Genomic DNA, 22908 nt, shown 5'->3' on the forward strand with positions numbered 1-22908 from the left:
TTATTTTTGAGATAGAGAACACAAGTGATGGAGTGGCAGAGAGAGACAGACAGAAAGATAATCCCAGCAGGCTCCGGACTCCCAGCTGTCAGCAAAGAGCCCGATGTGGGGCTCGAACTCACGAACCACAAGTTCATGACCTGAGCCGAAATCAGACACTCAATTGATTGAGCTACCCAGGTGCCCTTCAGATTAGTGTTTTTATTTTCTTTGGGTGAATACCCACTAGTGGAATTATTGGATCTCATAGTATTTCTATTTTTAATTTTGGGGGGAAGCTCCATACTGTTTCCATGGTGGCTGCACCAGTTTAGATTCCCACCAACAGTGCGCAGGGTTCCTTCTTCTCCACACCACATCCTCTCCAATACTTGTTATTTCTTGTCATTTTGATTTTAGCCATTCTAACTAGTGTAAGTTGATATTTCTTTGTGGTTTTGATCTGCATTTCAGTAATTAGTGACGTTGAGCATTTTTTTCATGTGTGTCTTGGCCATCTGTACATCTTCTTTGGAAAACTGTCTGTTCAGGTCTTCTGCCCATTTTTTAACTGGATTGTGTGGTTTTTTGGTATTGAGCTGTATAAGTGCTTTATATATTTTGGGTATTAACCCATTATTAGATATATCATTTGCTGCTATCTTCTCCCATTCAGTATGTTGTCTTTTGTTTCGTTGATGGTTCTGATTTCCCTTGCCGTGAAAAAGCTTTTAACTTTGTTGTAGTCCCAACAGTTTATTTTTGCTTTTGTCTCCCTTGTAGTAGGAGACATAGCTAGAAATAATGTTGCTATGACATGTCAGAAAAATTACTGCCTTTGCTCTCTTCTAGGAGTTTTATGGTTTATGGTCTCACATTTAGGACTTTAATCCATTTTGAGTTTATTTTTGTGTATGGTATAAGAAAGTGATTCAGTTTTATTATTTTACAAGTAGCCATCCAGTTTTCCCAGCACCGTTTGTTGAAGAGACTGTCTTTATATATTGTATATTTTGCCTCCTTTGTTATAGAGTAATTGACCATAAAATTGGGGCCTTATTTCTGGGCTCCCTAGCCTGTTCCACTGATCTGCGTGTCTATTTTTGTGCCAGTACCATACTCTTTTGATTACTACAGATTTGTACTAGATCTTGAAATCTGGTATTGTGCTACCTCCCGCTTTGTTCGTTCTCAGGATTGCTTTGGTTATTTGGAGTCTTTTTGTGGTTCTATAATATAATATTTGTTTTAGTTTTGTGAACAGTGCTGTTGGTATTTTGATAGGGAATGCATTGAATCTGTAGACTGCTTTGGGTAATATGGACATTTTAACAATATTAATTCTTCCAATCCATGAGCATGGGATATTTTTCCATTTGTTTGTGTCATCTTCAATTTCTTTCATCAGTGTTTTGTAGTTTTTGGAGTATGGGTCTTTCACCTCTTTGGTTAAGCTTATTCCTTGGTATTTTATTATTTTTGGTGCAACTGTAGATGTTTTGTTTTGTTTTTTAATTTCCCTTTCTGCTACTTTGTTATTAGTGTATAGAAAAGCTACCCATTTCTGAGTAATAATTTTGTATCCTGCCACTTTACTGAATTTGTTTATTGCTTTTAGTAGTTTTTTGGTGAAGTCTTTAGGATTTTCTGTGTATAGTATCATGTTGTCTGCAAATAGTGACAGTTTAACTTCTTTACCAACATGGATGCCTCTTATTTCTTTTACTTGTCTGATTGCTGTGGCTAGGACTTCCAGTACTATGTTGAACAAAACTGGGGAGAGTGGACATCCCTGTCCTGTTCCTGTTGAGATGGTCAGATGATTTTTGTTCTTCATTTTGTTGATGTGGTGTATGGTGCTAATTTATTTGTGAATATTGAAGTATCCGTACATTCCTGGAATAAATGCCACCTGATCATGGTGAACAATCTTTTTAATTTATTATTGTAGGCAGTTTGCTAATATTTTGTTGAGGATTTTTGCTTCTGTGTTCATGAGTGATATTGGCCTGTAGTTTTCTTTTTTTGTGGTGTCTTTGTCTGTTTTTGGTATCAATGTAATGCTGCCTTCATAGAATGTATTTGGAAGCTTTCCTTTCTCTTCTATTTTTTGGAATAATTTGAGGAGAATAAGAATAATAACATTTGTTAAATGTCTATTAGAATTCCCCTGTGAATCCATCTGGTCCTGGACTTTTATCTTTTTGTAGTTTTCTGATTACCAATTCAACTTATCCATTTTTTCTAGGTTGTCCAGTTTGTTGGCATATAATTTTTTGTACTCTTCTATTATAATCCTTGGTATTTCTGCGGTGTTAGTTGTTACTTCTCCTCTCTCATTTCTGTTTTTATTTATTTGTGTCCTTTCTCTTTTTTTCTTGATGAGTCTGGTTAAGGGTTTGTCAATTTTGTTTATCTTTTCAAAGAACCAACTATTCAGTTTCATTGATTTTCTCTATTATTGTTTTAACTTTTGTGTCATTTATTTCTTCTCTGATCTTTATTATTCCCTTTCTTCTACTCACCTTGGGTTTGTTTGTTTTTCCAGTTCCTTTAGGCCTAAGGTTAGATTGTTTGGGTTTTTTTCTCATATTTTGAGGTAGGCCTGTATTTCTATATACTTCTCTCTTAGAACTGCTTTCATTTTGTCCCAAAGATTTTGGACCATTGTGTTTTCACTTTCATTTGTCTCCATGTATTTTTTTTATCTCTTTTTAAAATTTCTTTGCTCACCCATTCATTGTCTAGTGTCATATTATTTACTCTCCACATGTTTGTGTTTTTTCCTGTATTTTTCTTGTGATTAATTTCTAGTCTCATACCGTTGTGGTTGGAAAAGATTCATGGTATGATTTCAGTCTTCTTAAACTGATTAAAGCTGGTTTTATGGCCTAATATGTAATCTATCCTGGAGAACGTTCCAAGTACACTTGAAAAGAATGTGTATTCTGTTGTTTCTGGATGGAATACCTTCTATATATGTGTTATGTCCATCTGGTCCAATGTGTCATTCAAAGACATTGTTTCCTTATTGGTTTTCTGTCTGGATGTTCTATCCTTTGATGTAAGTGGGTTATTAAAGTCCCCTACTGTTATTTTATTACCATCAATTTCTCTCTTCATGTCCATTAATATTTGCTTAATGTATTTAGGTGCTCCAGTGTTGGGTGTGTAGATATTTACAGTTATTGTATCCTCTTGTTGGATTGATCGCTTTATCATTATGTAATACCCTTCTTTGTCTTGTTATGGTCTTTGTTTTAAAGTCTGTTTTGTCTGATAGAAGTATTGCTACCTCAGCTTTTTTTTTCTTCCATTTGCAAGGTGAATGTTTTCCCATCCCTTCCCTTTCAGTCTGTATGTGTTTTTAGGTCTGAGGTGAGTCTCTTATAGGCAGCATAGATGGGTCTTGTTTTTTGTGTTTTGTTTTTGTTTTTTTTTTGTTTTTTTTTTTTTTTATCCATTCTCCCATCCCATGTCTTTTGATTGGAGCATTTAGGCCATTTACACTCAAGTAATTTCTATACCCAACATGGGGCTTGAACTCACAGCCCTGAGATCAAGAGTCACATGCTTAGTCACACTGACTAAGCCAGAGAGGTGCCCCTCAGCCATTTCCATTTAAAAAAATTATTGACAGGTCTTTACTTATTGCCATATTAAAATTTTTATTCTGGGTGTTTTTGTAGATTTGCTTTGTACCTTTCTTCTTATCTTGATCTCTTTCTTTGTGGATGATGAGTTTCTATTGTGCTGTGTTTATCTTTATTTTTTCCATATCTGTCACAGGTTTTCGGGTTCTGGTTACCATGAAGTTCATGTATAACATCCTAAGTAAATAACATTTTATATTAATTTGATGGTCATTTAAATTCAAACACATTCTGAAAAAAAACCTTTCTTTTTCTATTTTACCTTCTCTTCCCCTTTTATTCCCTTTTCCACATTTTATGTATATGTTGTCATACTTTACCTCTTTTAATCATAATTTTCTAATGTCTAATTATGACCATTTCTTTTCCACTTAAAAAAAAAGCTTATTTATTTATTTTGAGAGAGAGAGAGATGAGGAAGAGACAGAGAGAGAATCCTAAGGCGGTTCTGCACTGTCAGCACAGATCCCACTGCAGGGCTTGAACTCATGAACCAGGAGATCATGACCTGAGCTGAAACCGAGAGTCAGACACTTAACCAACTGAGAGCCACCCAGGTGCCCCCATTTCTTTTCCACTTAAAGAAGTCCCTTTAACATTGCCTCTTAGGATGGTTTAGTGGTGATACACTCCTTTATCTTTTGTTTGTCTGGGAAACTCTTTATCTCACTTTCAAATCTGAATGATAACCTTGAGTATTCTTGGTTGTAGGGGTTTGTTTTCTTTCAGTACTTTGAATATATAATGCCACTCCCTTCTGGCCTATAAAATTTCTACTGAAAAATCAGTTAATAGCCTTATAGTTTATCCCTTGTAGGTACCTTTTTGTTTCTCTCTAGCTGCTTTTAGGAGTCTCTCTTTATCTTCAATCTTTGATGTGTTAATTATTACGTATGGTGATGTGGACCTTCTTGGGTTTCTCTTGCTTGGAACTCTCTGTGATTCTTGGATTTGGATGTCTATTTCCATCTTTAGGTTAGGGAAGTTTTCAGTTATTATTTCTTCAAGTAAATTTTCTACACTTTTCTCTCTCTTTTCTTCTGGGAACCCTATACTGTGAATGTTTGTTTACTTGATGTTGTCCAAGAGATCTCTTAATTGATTCCTTGTTTTTAAAATTCTTTTTTTCTTTTTGCTGTTCAGCCCCTGTGTTCTCCATTACCCTGTCTTCCAGATGGCTGATACACTCTCCTGCCTCCTCTAATCTACTGCTGATTCCCTCTAGTGTTTTCGTGTGTGTTTTATTTCAGTTCTTGTATTCGTCAGCTCTGACTGGTTCTTTTTAATATTTTCCATCTCTTTATTGAAGGTCTTACTGAGTTTTGCCACTCTTTTCTCCAGCCCAGTGGGCATCTTTATGATCATTACTTTAAATTCTTTATCAGGCGTATTTCTTATCTCTGTTTCAGCTAATTATTTTTCTGATATTTTTTCTTGTTCTCCTTTTGTTTTTTCTTTTGCAGCATATTCCTCAGGCTCCCCCTTTTGGTTGGCTTTCTGTGTTTATTTCTGTGGATTAGGTTGAATGGCTACTTCTCCTAAATTTGTCTTGTGAAAGGTATTCCCTGTGTAGATTGTGTATGTGGTGACTGCTGGCTGGCTGAAGCTGTGGCTGTAAATGCTAGTTATTCTTTTAAACAGTGGCTTTTTACAGAAAGAAGAAAGTAATGATAGTAATAGTGATGATTGATGACGACGATGATGATGATGATAATGGAAAGATAAAAGAAAGGAAAACAAAATAGAGAAAAAAGCAGAAAAGAAAAAAATGAATGAGAAGGAAAAAACAAAACCAAAAAGAACAAAATTAAAACAAAATGGGACAAATTTAAAAAAATAAAAAATAAGAAAATAAAAATTAATTAAAACCAAAACAAAATTAAAAAAAAAATACAGCATGGTTTATTTTCTGTCTCCCAGCACCACAGAGGTTGATGTGGGCTTGTGGACACTGGGGTTGCTGAGGTCACAAGCTCTCTGTGATGACTGGACGCACCACTTATGCTTTCCAGACTCTGTTCCACTCTGGGCTTGTAAGGTGGAGGGGAGGGAGCATCCCCACAGCTCCTCAGCCTTTTTGTCTATTGTTTGTTTGTTTTTAAGAGAGAGAGCATGAGCAGAGTAGGGGCAGAGGGAGAGGGAGAGAGAGAACCCTAAGCAGGCTCTGTGCTATCAGCACAGAACCTGATGTGGGGCTCAAACCCACGAACCATGCGATCATGACCTGAACCAAGATCAAGAGTCGGACGCTTAACCAACTTGGCCTTTCTCACCTCTGGCTTATTTTCTGTCCCAGTGAGACCAGGGCTGGTGTGGGCTTGTGGATCCTGTGCTCACTGAGGTTGCAAACTGCCTGTGACCACTGGACCTGCCTGTTATGGTGTCCATACTCTGATCTGGGCTTTTAAGGTGGATGGGAACGTAGACCATGTCGTTATCCAGTCCCTCTGACCTGGAGAGTGTTCCTGCAGCTCCTCCACTACTTGGCAGTAGTCTTGTGTTGTCTCTTATATGTTAAGAGACTAAGCCCCAGGACAGGGGGATCTGTTCTCAGTCCTTCAGTACATTCCCTCCCCACTGCCATTGGCAGCGTTGGTGGTCAGGGTTCCCTTCCTTATGATGTCTCCGTCTCTCTGGCCATTTTCTCTATCTTTGGTTGTTCAGTAGCTGTTCAGTCAGCCCTCAGTACTTCAGGGGAAAATTGTTCTATTGATGGGTGTGATTTGGTGTGCCCTGGTAGAAGAAGCCAGTTCAGGGTTTTCCTACGTTGCCATCTTGGACCAGAATTCCCAGAAACTGCATTTTTATTTATTTATTTTTTTTTCAACTTTTTTTTTTTTTATTTATTTTTGGGACAGAGAGAGACAGAGCATGAACGGGGGAGGGGCAGAGAGAGAGGGAGACACAGAATCGGAAACAGGCTCCAGGCTCCGAGCCATCAGCCCAGAGCCCGACGCGGGGCTCGAACTCACGGACCGCGAGATCGTGACCTGGCTGAAGTCGGCCGCTTAACCGACTGCGCCACCCAGGCGCCCCAGAAACTGCATTTTTAATAGCAGTGTGCAGGAGATTCTGATGTAGGGATTTCTGGGACCTCATGATGCGAACGACTATCCAGAAATACTCTGTGAAAAGTAGTTTCTTCCAGTAAATTTACTCCTGGGAGACAATTTGCAACTGGAGACCTGGGTTAATTTTGTGTGTTCAGTTTACTAGCTGTGGGATTGATTATCCATTAGTCAAATCACTGAGTCTAAATTTCCTTCTTGCCCTGCACTAAATACAGGAAGCCACGCCTGGGAGTGCAGTTTAGCTCTCTGAGGTCTCAGGCAATCCTTTAGTTTTCTCAGCTGTAACATGGGAATAGCGACCCATGTAATAATGTTTCATGGCTGTCTGACAAGTTCATGTATTTATGCTTCAAGTCTTGAAGGAGTGATATTATCCTGAGAGATTTTTAAAAAGTTTTTCTAAAATTTCTTGGTCATGATGTGTATATACATAAAAACCTAGGGACCATAGTTCTTATGGCTGATTTGATGAAAGAATGGTCAGTTGGATAGGAGAAAGGCTCCCTCCATTCTGCAACTACAGAAAGAAGAGATGCTTGCGTAACAAAGCTGGCATGTGGTTTTTCCAACAGCAGGCATATCAGGAGATATCTCGAGCCCAGAGATTATTGTTGTATCTAGGGAAAGTAACCTGCAACTTGGAAAAGTCTGTAATTCTGATTGGTTGTCTTCCTTAACAATCTGTTATCCTGGTAGTAATAAAGTGGCATACCTTTATAAATGGTACAAGTACTTGTGATACGATAAGAGGTGTCATACCCTTACACCCAGGTAGAAGGGGCCCTTGGCTTCAACCCTGTGCCTTAGAGGGCCTCACATGTCATAGACAAACAAAAATGTAAATTTTTTTAAATTTTTTTTTTAACATTTATTTATTTTTGAGACAGAGAGAGACAGAGCATGAACAGGGGAGGGTCAGAGAGAGGGAGTCACAGAATCTGAAACAGGCTCCAGGCTCTGAGCTGTCAGCACAGAGCCCGACGCGGGGCCTGAACTCACGGACCGCAAGATCATGACCTGAACCGAAGTCGGACGCTTAACCGACTGAGCCACCCAGGCGCCCCCAAAAATGTAAATTTTTAAGAGAACACATAGCATCTCTTGTTGCTCAGAATGTGGTGCTTAACCCTGGCAGATCTTAACCCTGGCTTAGGCTTGTACACCCTAAGCATCCAGCCCAGGAGCAACGGGTCTCTGTGTCTTACCTTCTTTGCTGAAAGAGAAGGGAGGTTGTACGGTGCAAGTTTCCGTGTTGTGAGGGTACTGACTTGAGAGCCGCACATGGGTTTGGAGGGGCTGGGAGGGGCTGAGCAATGAAGTGGTTAGATTAGGGAAAAGGCAACTTTTCCTTTTCTGGTCAAAGCCTTCCTGTCTGCTTGAATACAATGGACTCTTATCTAAGAAAGAGTTATTTTCCAAGTACAGTGGTGCTGGCTGCCTACCTTCTTCTTCTCTTTCTTATTCTAATTCCTGGCTCAAGAATTACTTATGAAGCAGTACAGTATTTGTACCCATCGCATATAGTTGAATAACATTCTGCATATTAAGAAATTCACAGTCCTCTTAAATCTGTACCCATGTAGACCTAGATTTCTACACCAAGTCAAATTTCCTTCTCCATTTGGACCCTTCTTTTGTGCCAGTTTGCCCATGAATGGTTGTTTGGCACAGGTGTTTTAAAGTAAAATGCTCTCTGGGGCACCTGGGTGGCTCACTCATTTAAGCGTCTGACTCTTGATTTTGGCTCAGGTCATGATCTCATGGTTCATGAGTTTGAGCCCCACCTGAGGCTCTGCACTGACAGCATGGAGGCTGCTTGGGTTTCTCTCTCTCCCTCTCTCTCTGCCCCTCACCCGCTTGCACTCTGTCTCTCTCTGTCTCAAAATAAAATAAACTTAAACTGAGGGTTGATGGGGGGTGGGAGGGAGGGCAGGGTGGGAGGGAGGGCAGGGTGGGCGATGGGTATTGAGGAGGGCACCTTTTGGGATGAGCACTGGGTGTTGTATGGAAACCAATTTGACAGTAAATTTCATATATTAAAAAATAAAAAAATAAAAAAAATAAAATAAAATAAAATAAACTTAAAAACAAAGTAAAATACTCTATAAATAAATAAATAAATAAATAAATAAATAAAGGCACCTGGGTGGCTCAGTCAGTTGAGCATCTGACTCTTGATTTCGGCTCAGGTCAGGATCTCACTGTTGGTGGGATCAAGTCCTGCATCAGGCTCTGCACCATCAGCACGGAGCCTGCTTGGGATTCAATCTCTCCCTCTGCTCTGGCCCCCCACTCATGCTCTCTTTCTAAATAAATAAACAAATAAAGAAATAAATATCAAAATGATAAAGACCAGATTTTCATACTCTACTCAGACAATAGGCTGCAGGATTTCTCCCAACATATCTGTGGAGTACACAAGCAGTGAAGCAGCAACAGTATTTAAAATGCTAGTCATACGAAGGGTACAATACAATGAAAACAAACCTAGTGGCTAAAAATAGAAGACAATGAAAGAAAAGCTTGCTTTCTTTATATTCATTTGGAACAAGAGTCAATTCATCAGTTAAGGAATCTACTTTTTGGCTATTATGAATTTTTTAACAATTATATTGAAACATAATCCATATACTGTACAATTGACTCACTTAGAGGGTACAGTTCAAAAGCTTTCACCATTTCACAGAGCTGTGCAACCATCCCCGCAGTAAATTTTAGAAGATTCTCATTCCCTGCAAAAGAAAAGTCCATGCCCCTTTGCTGCCACCTGTGATTCTGCCATTCACCCCAGCCCTAGGCAGCCACTATCCACGTTCCATCTCTATAGATTTTTCTTCTGTGAACATTTCATATTAACACACCTTTGGTGATTGGCTTCTTTCACTTACCATAATATTTTCAAGGTTCATCTATGTTGGAGCATGTATCAGTACTACATTTATTTGCAATAATTGTAATAAGTGCCACACTTTTTATTGCTGAGTAATAATCCACTGTAAGGATATACCATATTTAATATGCCGATTTATCAGTTGATGAATCTACTTTTTGGCTATTATGCATAATGCTGCCGTGAACATTCACGTCCAAGTTTATGTGAATGTGTTTTCATTTCTCTTGGGTATATAGGAATGGAATCACTGGGCTGTATGCTAAGTCTATGTTTAACCATTTGAGGAACTGCGGAACTGTTTGTCCGAGTCGCTGTACTGTTTTATACTAAGGATTTTAGTTAGTTTCCCTTTTTTCTTTCTTTTTCTCTTTTCTTTTCTTTTTTTCTTTTTTCACGTAAGCTCCACACCCAGTGTGGAGCCCAACACAGGGCTTGAACTCAAGACCCTGAGATTGAGACCTGAGCTGAGATCCAGAGTCGGCTGCTTAACTGACTGAGCCACCCGGACACCCTTAGTGTGTCACAGCCTCCCAAGAAGCTACAGGTCACCAGCAATGAACAATTACACTGTAAATCATACTTACTTGTCAATCCTAATTACTCCGTTCCTAAAACAAAGTGATGAGGGAAATGGTAGAGGAAGGAGGGAGAGAGGAGCATATCGTCTCTGGGTGGAATCCACATTTCCCAGGTTGGCGTCCAAGGTCGATTGTGCACACAGTAGGGACCTTACAGTTTTACCTGAGTTTATCTTCAGGATTTGGACCCTTCCAATGTTTCTAGTTGCACTGGATGCAGGTTGTGAAAATCTGTTGACATGAGGTAGGAAGGAAGATAAAAATGGAGCATGACTCAAGGTCTGCTGCCCCTGGGGGCTGTCTCTCAGCTCTATGGAAAAAGGGGCTATGAGCAGAAGCTGACGAACCTTCCACTGAAGACTCTAATGCTGGCAAATACTCAGTATTGCTTAACACCCAGACGGATGAGAGGAATTCTCCTTACTCCTTCACGGGCACTAACACAGGTGAGAACATCTTTGGCAGGATATCAGGAAGCTCTCAAGGTGGCAACCAGAGGCGATATATCGAGGCACTTTTGTGAGCAGAGGACGTTAGTGCATGTAGGTGTGGGAACAATATGAATAACAGACATGATTAGAAAATTCTGTCAGGCTTGTTCCTCGACACCCGTGAGATGCCTCCTCGAATTAGCTGGGTGGGTATCCGAGGGGAGTCACATGCCCTGCACTGAGAAATGTGGTTAAGAGTCAGGGAGTTTTGACTCATTCCAAATAACATGGCTCCATTTGTTGTCCCTGGACAGCGAGATTTCAGGAAACATGAGCAACCAACATAATTTTGTCTATTGTTTTCTAATCATTTCTGTCAGCGTTAAGTCCTCAAATAAAAATTGAGTATAACACGTTATATCTCTTCCCTGTTCTTTCCACCTGTGTCCTTTCAGGATCCTGAAAGGATCCAAGCACTGGTTTTGCTGGCGTCACTTGCCTGGACAAGATGGTGTGCACCCAGTATACCTTCTTTGGCACTCCACAGACGCCAGTGGTCCTCTCTCAAGGTTGGCCTACCTGCCCATCTTACCTTCCACTCAGAGCACCCCTGCCCTTCCTCCCCAAGCACCAGATCCAATAATAAGGAAGCCAAACCTTTCCCTGAGATGTACGCTTGTTCAATTCAGTCCAGTGGAATGAGTTTACCGTTGCAGCTGGTGTGAGTTGTATTTTCCACTAGAGGCCTCTGGGAAAACAAGAGACTTCGGGGCCTTTTGTCTCTTTCTATTCTTTAATTAATAGGAAAACCTCTCCAACAGCCATTTAGATTGCCTCCAGGATGGAGCATAAAAGAGAATGGGCGACAGTCATTTCCCGTAAAGGAGGTCAGAAGAGGAGAGAGAATGCGGATGGCAGCACGTGGTGTTAACAAGATATAACGGAAAGAAGAGAGGGAGCCCACCCTCTGGCAGAGTGTGGGGGTAGGGTGTTTGTGTGCATGAGGGTGCATGGTGGTGGGGGTCAGGGTGTAAGCTGAAGTCCTGGATTCTTAAGGTGGAGGGGAAAAAAGCCTGTACTATTCAGTGGTTAGAATGTTAGACCAATCTGGGTTATATATAGTTCGTAACCCACATGACATTCCGTTAATCAGTAGCTGGGTCTGGAAGACTTAAGGTGCAGCAAATTTTGAAAAAAACCAGAAACCACCCCCCCCCTTTATATTCCATCACCTCTAAGTTATTTATTAATTAAATCTATTGCTTTATTCAAGAATCGATGCTCTGCATACCAGTGATCTCAAGTGCACACAACACTACTGTTTTTTAAATTTATTTATTTATTTTGAGAGAGAGAGAGCTCGTGAGCGAGCATTAGTGGGGGAGGGACAGAGAGAGAAAGGGAGAGAGAGAGAGAGAGAGAATCCCAAGCAGGCTGCGTGCTCAGCTCGGAGCCCGACACGGGGCTCAATCCCACGACTGTGAGATCATGACCTGAGCTGAAATCAAGAGTTGGACGCCTAACTGAGCCACCTAGGTGCCCCCACAACAATCTATGTTTAATGCAGAAGATAACATGAAAAGTGTTGTTATATAGTTGCAATTTTTTTAAATATAATTTATTGTCAAATTGGCTAACATACAGTGTATAGAGCGTGCTCTAGATTCCCGTGATTCATTGCTTACCTACAACACCCTGTGCTCATCCCAACGAGTGCCCTCCTCAATGCCCATCACCCAAAGTTGTAATTTTTCATTTAAAGAAACCTTGAAGTTTATATAATGTTTTCATTTCTTAGTAAAAATGTTAAATATACTTAAATCTATTGAAATACACTTGACATATAACACTGCAGCTTTAAGGTTGATTTGACACATTTATATACCATAATATGATTGTAGCAATAGTTACTACCTCTGTCATGTCATATATTTATCATTTCTTTTCTGTGGTATGAGTAATTAAGATCTAGCCTCTTAGCAAGTTTGATGATTATAATACAATATTGTTATTTATAGTCACTATACTACACATTAGATCTCCAGTACTTTCTTATTAATCAGTTGTAAGTTTGTACCCTTAAACATCTCTCCTATTCCCCCAACCCCCAACCCCTGGTAACTGCCATTTAAATTTAAATTAATCGGAACAGGCAAATCTTTTCCAACCCAGAGGGTGACTGATGGTCTCAGGCTGGGTCAACCGACTTTGTTTTGGTTCACATGGACCCTGATGTCATGGGGCATTCAGTATTTACCTAGAAAACCCCAGTCACCCCAAGCAAATCATGAATTTTGTGGTTTCCTTGAAGATTTTCAGGGTGAAAAGCAGTTTTATATCACCTAATATAAAAACGTCTAGTCGGGGGAAAACCCCTCCATTATTGATGTCATCTGACAAGACCTTTCTCTAGGTCCTTGGCTTCCAAAGGAGCCTTCTGTTCTGCTACTTTCCCATCACCTTGAGCCTGGGCACTTTTGAACAAAACACATCTTCATCTTACAAGGAAATTTTCCAAATAATGGCCAAGAAAATGAAAATTTTCTCCATAGGATTACGGTCTACGGTGACAAACCAGCATTCTCTCTTTCTCTCTTTTGCCTACTCGATCCCTGTCCCTACTGGTGTGATATTTATTTTTCCACACGTTTTAGAGAAATGTATTATTTTGGTTTCTAGCATTTGCGCACAATCCCCTTTTTTATTCTTCATGCGCTGTGTTACTGGGAGGGTGGAATGGAGGCGAAACCTCCCCACGTGCCTCCCAAAACCCTTGTGCTGTGATTGCCTGATCCCATGGCTTGTCCTGGGTGTGTTCCTTCTAAATTCAACCTGTTCTCTGCTCTCTTTTCTTCAAACTACATTCCCAATTCAGTTAATGGGACAGTTGAACTCAGGTTGTATAGGACAGTCTAGATGGAAGACTGTCTGGGGGAAGGAGGCAGAAGTGGGGGAGAAGAGACACCCAGCCCTACGTAGGCTTTGGTGCCCCAGCCTTTGAATGGAAACAGCACTTTGGTGTCTATGCAGGGCCAAACCGTATAGGATCTAAGGGTGGAAAAACATTACAAAAAATGGACCACGGTGTTACAGATGTGAGGAATCTGGCTGCTTTATATAAACATAAAGAAAAACCCAAAGCATCACCCAGGGAGGATGACTAAGGGAATGTCACAATGCATAGTGCTCCCAGGAGGTCAATTCGGAACTAGCCCTCTTACCAAGTCCCAGGGCCACCCCCCCTACTCCAATCTAGTCCCTGTCTCAGAACAGCCTGAGTGATCCATGTGTAAACACTCTACGCAGTGGGTTCCTCTGTAAACCTGGTCCAGACTGGTGGCCAGTGGCTCGGTCCAGGCCTACGCCATACCAGTTGAGAAGTATCTTGAACACGAACTACTTGGTGGAGGGGTTTCTGCTTCCCTTCCCGTCACCATCCCACGGGCACCATATCCTGATTCCTCATTCCTCAGGGGAAGATGCTGAAGGGAGGAAGCTTCCAGAATCCAAATGCCTCTCAGACTTTTCCTCTGCTGGCCGCATCTCTGTACCCAGCTCCTGAAGAAACTCCAAGAGGTGCAAAGCGACAGAATCCGCCCCGTTTTTAGAAAGCCTGACACTGGCAATTTTTTGCAGCTTATTTCTCATCTTTTCTGTCTCCTTTGAGTCATGCTTTATTTTCACACCCTGTATGAAATGGTGGATGGCTCTGTCCTCGCTCTTCAGCTGGTAGAGCTGGAAGTTGCCATAGCGCAGGTGGAGGACTTGTTTGGCTACGGGAGAAAGCTCTTTGCAGAATTCCTTTTGGAAGTAGCACTCTGCTTCGTCGTACTGACCTGCTTGTGCATAGAGGCAGGCCAGATAGGAGCAGACACAGGGGTGGTTTGCGTCGGCCTCCTCCACTCTCTTCAAATGATACACAGCTTGCTCAATGGCTTCCTGTAACTTTTCTCTTCTCCAGGACACGCCATTCTTTCCTGTGTCCTGTAGGATATCGAGGACTTTTGCCCTGTAGCAGCACCCAGCGTAGTAATGCAGGTAGGCATTGTTGGGCATGCCTTCTAGAGCCTTTAGAAGCAGTTCGATAGCTTTGTCTAGGGCTCCTTTTCTTTTAAACAGCTTCGCTGCTCCACAGAGCACGTCGGTTGCACACGGGGCCCCCTCCAAAGCTTCCTCCACAAGCCTCTCTCCTTCACCTTCTTCCTTCATCCCCTGAAGTTTCAGAGCCAAGAGCACTTTCGCATACCGGTTGTCAGGATTCAGCTGAATGGCCCGCCTCAGAGGGTCGACGGGATCCTGAGGCAGCGGCCAGGTGTCCAGACGGTAGCTCGCGATGGCCAGGCCAGAGCTGAATTCTGCGTTCCGGGGATTCCTTTCCAGAGCCTTCTCAAAGCACACCTTGGCCCTCTCGTTGTGCTTTCCTCCACACTGTAACCGGGCCCACCCCTCCTCACAGTGCATCTCAGGACTCTCGATTCGGTAGGGGCTGCGGAACTTCTCGCACACCCGTCGCACCTTGTCCACGTACATCTGAGCGTCCGCGGGTCTGCCCAGGTGGTAGTAGACCCAGGCGTAGTTTCCCCAGGTGACCAGACTCCTGATGTCTGCCTGCTCCGCGTGCTCCCGCTGCTGTGTCTCAAAGTGATCAGCTCTCGCCCTCTGTAGGCACCCAGCAGCCTCATAGTGGCCTCTGCGGCTGCCTTTTCACGTGGCCAGTATGTTGAACACCTGGTGAGGGAGGTAAGTCTTTGTGTTACATACCTCGTCTTCAAAGTCATCCAAGGACTTTCCTCCCTCCACCAAGTTCCACGTGAAATGGCATTTAAGTTGCCGCAGACAACTCTCCAAGGTGTTTCTGGTGGTCTCACTGGAGGGCGAAACAGAGAGATGGACACTTTGAGACACAGCACGGATTCTCCAGGAGCAGGGCAGACACAACTCTCCTCTCCTCCTCAAGGGTGTTCACCCCGTTCAAAAGAGAACAATATTTCCTGTTTGTTTCTTTCTATATTTTGGCCTATGCATTAAATGCACAGAGACTCAGGGATTGGGTGACTGGGCGGCAGAGGAATTAGGGAGAGGGCAGTGGTGGAGTTGGGGGAGGGATGCTCTGAGCCCGGGGCTGGGTTTCCCTGAACAAGGTGGTTTCCGTCAGGTAGTGCTGGGTCAAGCCTGGGGGAAGGGATTCCAGCCCACGGTGGACCTGATGCGGTTTTGAAGAAAGGCTATTTGATTACTTTATGTTTCTGTTCATCTTACCTAGCATTTACTTCCGTGTTTTGAAGACGTTAGCTTTAGAATGGACTATTCTTTTAATGTTTTGCCGGCTTGATTTTAATCTTATTATCCCTCTGAAGTTCAGCTGCATTTTGTCCCCTGTAGTTTTAGTTCCTTAGTTCTTCGTCTGTCCTTTTTAGCATTATTCCTTTCTATAGCCTATCTTATTATTTAAGTTTTCCATATATCCTTAATTGATTTTCTTTGTTTATCCAAACTTTTTTTTAATCCCATTGGCTTTGTCTTGTCTTTTTATTTTATTATATTACTATTATTATTACTATTATTACTATTTTTTTAATGTTTATTTTTGAAAGAGAGAGACAGAGCATGAGCAGGGGAGGGGCAGAGAGAGAGGGAGACACAGAATCTGAAGCAGGCTCCAGGCTCTGAGCTGTCAGCACAGAGCCCGACACAGGGCTCAAACTCACAAACTGTGAGATCATGACCTGAGCTGAAGTCAGATGCTTAACAAACTGAGCCACCCAGGTGCCCCTTTCTTGTCTTTTTATTAATTCAGCATTCTCTGTCCTCATTTTATCTGCACTTTTACATTTTAACCATTTAAATTGTATTTCAATAATTCTAAATTCTTACTTCTTCTGCTTTTGTATTATTCTACCCCTTAATTTTATTATATATGCTAGCAATGTTTTAAACTTTTATTTTGGAATAAAATATAATCATTTTTTTCTCCCCTCCACCCCCACCTCTATTTCTTAGTCTGGAGATTTCTTTTCTTAACATCTCCCATTGTGTTGGTCTATTAAAAATTTTGCATTTGTTGCTTTAATTATCTTTGGAAATTTTATTTTTCCTCTCCTATGGTTTGCTTTCACTCATGGTGTTAGAAGTGCAGCTCTGGGAGGAGGCTCAGAAGACAGCTAGCATCTTCTGTTATGGGAAATGCTCCTTTTCCCTTAAGGTACTCTTGAAACTCTTCTGGAAGAATTTTCCATTCCCTTCAGCGTTAGTTCTTTAAAATGGAATGGAATGGAATAGAATGGAATAAAATAAAATAAAATATAAAATAAAATAAAAACTCTCCACCCCAAAACCCCATCTTAGATAACTTCAGCGATGAGAAGGTTAAAAATCATCAACTGCCCCAAATCGTTTCTCTGCATTGCCTATGTATTGGAGTCCCTGAAATGTTGCTCTTTCTCACTTAAAAAAATTTTTTTTTCTTCAGGGTATATGTTAATTAACCCTTTTATGAGGAGCTGATATTCTAAATGTTATGAATTCTGACATAGACAAGCAGTAAATATCTGGGAAGTTACATAACGTGGCAAATACCGCTGTTGAAATGTTGTACAAATGGAAGATTATATTCCTCCATTTTCTTCCTGTCCCCTGTCTTTCACTTTTGATACGCTCCCACACCCCCACCCCCCAATTTGATGACTAGATCAGGGCTGGGCACCCAAACTCAAGTGGAAGCTGGAAATGGAAGTGCAAGGGAGCTGGTTTTCTGGAGTCAAAGAGAGCACTGTGCACACTGGAGGTGTCATGGCGTCCACGATCTGCAGCACACAATGGAGTGGCTGTGACTGGATACACATGCACAGGACAGAGACTCTGGGGCTCCCAAGCTCTCCTTTGTCCTGTTCTGGCCCTCTAGAACAGTGGCTGGCTCTAGTCATGTGTGTGGGTCCTGTGAGCCCTTCCAGGAACTTTAAATCAGTCCCTGTTCATTTCTGTTACTTGAATCAGATGGAGACTCAACTACCCCAGGTAGAATAAACAGAAGAGATGAAGGAAAATGGGTAGGAGTTCCTGCTTGGGGAAGGACCCTCTGTCCTTTCAAAGCCCTGGATAGGTCTTAGTGAAAAGCCAGGATGTCTGAGCCTCTTGATGTAATATGGGGGTTGGTGTGTGTGTGTGTGTGTGTGTGTGTGTGTGTGTGCACGCGCACACGCACATATATATGTGTGTGAGCCCAGGAGAGTGCCTGGTGTGGTTTCTGTCACTGTAATGACAGCAGCCTCCCCTTGAAAAGTTCACGTCCGACCTGATCTATTTTCCTTCTCAATAAGGTTTCAGGAAGATTCCCTTAGCACGTAAGCTCTTTAGCAGCTTTCTCATTCTATGAAAGAAACAGAGTGAATACAGTTGAAATTATTGCCAACATATAAAGCATATGGTCAATTGTGCATTTGCAGGAGAGAGGCACTTACTATACACACTTAGGTAAAATCCCTTCGAGCAGCCATTCAAAAACATCCAATTTCACTCCGTGATTATGGGCTTTTATTTCTACCAGTGAATCAGAAGCTGGTTCCAGACACTTGCTTCCTGGATTCAGACTTGTGAAAATTATGCTCCTGATACTTCTAGAAGCACCAACTGTATACACACAACACTTTCTTCCCCTGCTTCTGGTCTGGATGAAAGCCACGGTGATGGTTGTTTATTGGGCTCAGAGCCAATGCCGTTACCAGTGTCTTAGAGCAGTTAGAAATGGACATCCTTGGACCTCAACCTAGGATTACCAAATCCGAATCTGAAGTGGGGGCTTGAGCCCAGGAATGGTCTTCAGCAAGCCCTCCAGTTAGATCTCATGCATGCTCAAATTAGAGAACCACTACCTTAGAGTGCAGGGCCAGTGCCTGGTGACAGTGCCCATAGCTAAGGGACCAAAGACAATTAGGAGAGATACTGATGGGTCTGTGTTCTTAAGGGGAAGACTCTAAGAGAGACCACGCTAAAGTTCTAAGAAATATTTCTAAATATTCTGAGTTATTCTCAAACAGACATCTGGAAATAGATCAAATCTTTCTCTTTCTTATCAGACAGACATGTAGAGGAGCAGAAAAAAATATCATTTCAAGAAGAGAGAGCAGGAAACTTATAGAAGGAGGGCAATGTATCCCCTGGGAAGTAAGTGCCGGGGTGGGTGTCTCCAGATTCTGGAGCTCCCAAGCCTGAGGCATAGGTATCTAGTCTGTTCACCCCACCCTCATGCTGGAGAAAACAGAAATCTCCCTTCCTACCCTTCTTCCTTCCCGGGAAATCTTATGTTTCTGAGGTGTGAGAGCATTTTTGAGGTGGGGGCTATTTTCTCCAAGCACCCTACTTCAGAGAGAATTCATACTTCAGAGAGAAGGACTCTAGCTAATCAGTAGCATTTGGAGGTAAAATATATTTCTATTGAGTGAATGAATACATTTTACCAGCCCTAATACAAATCTGAGATGAATGAGCACATTAAAAGTAAAATCTAGCTTAGCATGAGCTGGGGTTGCTACCCAGAGTACATTTTAACAATATCTGCCCAAAAGAGATTGTTCGTTAAATAAGAATCCTATTAAAAGCCCCCACTTAATCCTTTCAAAACAAAAGAGAGTCTACAGGAGCAATTCCCCCAGATCCATCTTTACATGAAACACCTGCCTGATAAAGCATCTCTCTCTCTCTGCCTTTCCCCCACTCCCTCCCTCCTCTGGACCTCAGCTGTCAGCTTCCCCGGGAGAGATGCCCTAACAAAGCTTGACTGCGTGGGGCAGAAAATAACAGAAATAAGCCAGCCAGCTTCGGTAAGACAAACACAGACAGACTACAGACAGATGCGCAGCAAGGCTACAGGCAAACACTAAAGCAAAACAAATCGGGAACTCGTGTTTCAGGAGCATGGCTGTATAGGATTTGCATTCCACAACAAGATTGATTGGACATTTTCAACACGATCAGAGCAGGCGAATCTTTACCTCATGATCACGGGGCACTTCTCAACTGTTCTGAAAGGCTGCAGCTCAGGCCACTGTGCTCTCCAGAAATCTTCCTCCTCTGCCTCAGAGAGATGCTAAGGAGACCTATATATGGAAGCATTACCTGGTTCCTTTACCTCGCTTTCTCCCGCAGTTGGCTTGAGGAAAGAGAAACTGAAACTGGAAAGTGAAACTGGCAAGACTCCTAGGGAAAATGAACCTTGAGTAAGGGCCAAGCCTATAGCACCCCCGCGGCCCCACCCTGCAGTGAGTCAGAACTTCCTCTTTGTGACTGTTGTGATCTCCTAGATCAGCTGACATCAAGGCAGCCCAGCGTGGAGAAGGATGCATACACGTATCAAGCACCAAGCACCCTGCTTCATTACTGTAATGTTAGCCCATCCTCACTCTGCCCGCCCTTATCACCAGTGTGGCCCACAGACCCCTGTAAGGGTTGGGGTTTGTGTTGGTTTTCTTCACCACCGAATCTCCAGTCCCTGCAATAATAATAATAATACCCAGCACGTGGCAGGCATTCAAAGGGTAGAGGCTGAACGAATGACTAAATGATTGGAACTGTGGGCTCTGATGTCACCTGTCTGGATTTGAACCCGGGCTCCACGTATATGCTGTGATGCTGGAAATTATTGAATGTTTCCCTGTGCACTAGTTTGTTCTCCTGTGAAATGGGGATCCCACTACTCCTACCAACTCGTAATGGTGTTGTAAGCATCAAATGGGTGAAAGCATGAGATGTCCTCAGAATAACGCCTGGCACGTGATAAGTACACACTAGTTTTTCATCATACTCGAGAGCTGAAATCATTAACCAAAGAGACCAGAAGGGAAATCTTTGATGTTGCCTTTTCTGGAGCTTTAGCTCCTCTGTCCATCCACCATCCGTCCATCATGATCACTAACCTAAGCCAAACCCATGCAAGTTGTGGGCTTCCCTGAGCACGGCAACATTTAAAATCCCTCGGGTCGCCCCGGTATCCAGCACCTGCACAGTGCAATACGCAGCCACGGAGGTTCGTGACGATGGAGGACAGCTACTTTCTTTGCCTTTTCCTTATTCAAACCCTTGATCGCAAAGGGGTTACCGTGTGCCTAGACCCAAGAGGACAAGAGGTAACAGCACCGGGCGTCTCTGAGGCCGGGAAATTACACAGAGCACGAGTGAAACCTATTCTCCACGACAGGTAGTTCCATCCTGGAGATAGCATTATTTATGGTAGGCTTTGTATTCATAGGGGTGGGTGCAAGCAACAGCTAGGTTCGTTGACAATCCTCTGCCCTTTTATCGGGACAGACAGCCAAAGCTATCCCGGTTGGAAACCCTTACTTTTAGGTGTCATTCAGGAGTTACCAGTTCTAGTATGTATTTATAGAAATGCATGTTAGATGTACAAGAACCACTGCAGAAGGAAACTAGGAACATTGTAGGGTTTGTTGTTTGTATTGAATCTGCATTCAAGAAAACTATTGGACAGAAGTGTTTAAATCTTACTATACGGGTAGCAGGTTGGGGGCAAGGAGGCTATAGCTGTGTTGTGAAATGCCCAGAACTATTGTTCTACTCTTTGGAAATCTATCCGGCCAGTGGCTTTGTATAATGGGTTCATGACACGATGTACCAGCTGCTCTGGCAGCCGGGGTAGTGTCAGAATATGCAGTGTGGATGCAAAATAGAAACTGAAAAAGAAAACCCAACTCTCTCCTGGTAATATTTCTATTTTGAGAAAAATGAAACTGAACTCACTGAAGAGTTGCGATTATTCTGGCTCTTACAACTATTGATGTGTCTGTGTCCAGAATACAGGGTCAGGGCTGTCCCTGTCTCAGCCTAGACTAAGGGAGAGTCCTTGTTTGCTGTTCTGAGAGTGGGGAGGGCCACCTGAGTGGCTACATCAAGTGCAAAGTGGTATAATACTCTAGTTCCCATGTTGCCATCAGACACAAGAAGTATCAGCATCCGGCCATCAAAAAGAATGGAATCTTGGTAATGACATGGATGGAACTAGAGGGTATTATGCTAAGTGAAATAAGTCAGAGAAAGACAAATACCATATGATTTCACTCATATGTGGAATTTAAGAAACACAACAGATGAACGTAGGGGAAGAGAGGAAAAACAAAAGAAGATAAAAACAGAGAGGGAGGCAAGCCATAAGACGCTCTTAAACACAAAGAACAAACTGAGGGTTGTTGAGGGGAGGTGGATGGCAGATGGGCTAAATGGGGGATGGCCATTACAGAGGGCACTTGTTGGGATGAGCACTGGGTGTTATATGTAAATGCTGAATCACTAAATTCTACTCTTGAAACCAATATAAAAAAAAGGAAACTAAAAAAAAAAAAGTATCAGCATCACCCTGGGATGTGCCACAAATGCAAATTCGCAGGCTCCATCCTGGACAAAATGCATCACAAATTCTAGGAGTGGGGCCAAGGAATCTCCGAGCTAGTAAACCTTCCAGATAGTTCTAATTCATGCTAAAGTCTGAGAACTACATACTGTTTTGACTGTAAGTAAAAATACTAAAAATACTTTTTAATTCCATAAGGCAAAACTCTATAGGTTTTTCTTGAGATTTAAAAAAAAAGAAAAAAAGGCCTTCTTTTTCATTCTATGTCTCTGTAGAGAATGTTTAAGTTTTGTCCACCTAGAAGAGTTGGTAGCTAGTTCAACAGAGGACTGCTAGAGGACTCTTCACACCCCGAATATCCACAATGTACCCTTCTTCCCAAACACAGAACATTCTCAGGCCTTTCCCAAGAGAGTCAGCCCAGAGACAAGGCAACCACTGCGCCCAGCTATACTCAGGGATCTCTCAGTGATGCACCATTGCCCTCAATGGATGGGATGTGACTTCCTGTGGTCTGGTGAGAAAAAAACCTAAAGGACTAGATAAGATTAGATAACTCCTGGGCGCCTGGGGAGCTCAGTCAGTTAAGCGTCCAACTTTGGCTCAGGTCATGATCTTATGGTTTGTGAGTTCGAGTCCCACATTGGGCTCTGTGCTGACAGCTCAGAGCCTGGAGCCTGCTTCAGAATCTGTGTCTCCCTCTCTCTCACACCTCCCCAGCTCACACTCTGTCTTTCTGTCTCTCAAAAATAAATAAATAAACAGTTTAAAAAATTAGAAAAAAAGATTATATAACTCCTGTGTGCTGTGTGCAAATGGTGGAGCCCGATAGCCGTGGTAAACACTCCCAATTGAAGAAAGGGAACACGAAGTAAGCCTAGAGGTGACGAGTCAGAAGCAATGACGTAAGTCTGCTGGACAGGCACTTGGGAGGTTCTCTAAACTGA

The 22908-nt window shown here is 42.3% G+C and overlaps 1 protein-coding gene and 1 long non-coding RNA gene across 2 annotated transcripts in view; one reads left to right on the forward strand and one right to left on the reverse strand.

Moving 5' to 3' along the window:
• The window catches only part of LOC132685522 (uncharacterized), a 68945-nt gene extending 49492 nt beyond the window's left edge, over nucleotides 1–19453 (forward strand). Inside the window, exon 4 of the long non-coding RNA XR_014135390.1 lies at nucleotides 19339–19453. This is a non-coding gene — a long non-coding RNA (uncharacterized LOC132685522). The remainder of the gene's footprint in view (nucleotides 1–19338) is intronic.
• On the reverse strand, nucleotides 11935–19803 carry IFIT2 (interferon induced protein with tetratricopeptide repeats 2). The gene is given in 2 exon segments (XM_060642960.3): nucleotides 11935–15472; nucleotides 19593–19803. Coding segments are annotated over 2 exon segments (1410 nt in total). The 5' UTR covers nucleotides 19598–19803; the 3' UTR covers nucleotides 11935–14067.
• Between the last annotated feature and the right edge of the window lie 3105 nt (nucleotides 19804–22908).

Source organism: Panthera onca, chromosome D2 (genome assembly GCF_046562875.1).
Source record: "Panthera onca isolate mPanOnc1 chromosome D2, mPanOnc1 haplotype 2, whole genome shotgun sequence".
Lineage (NCBI taxonomy): Eukaryota > Metazoa > Chordata > Mammalia > Carnivora > Felidae > Panthera > Panthera onca.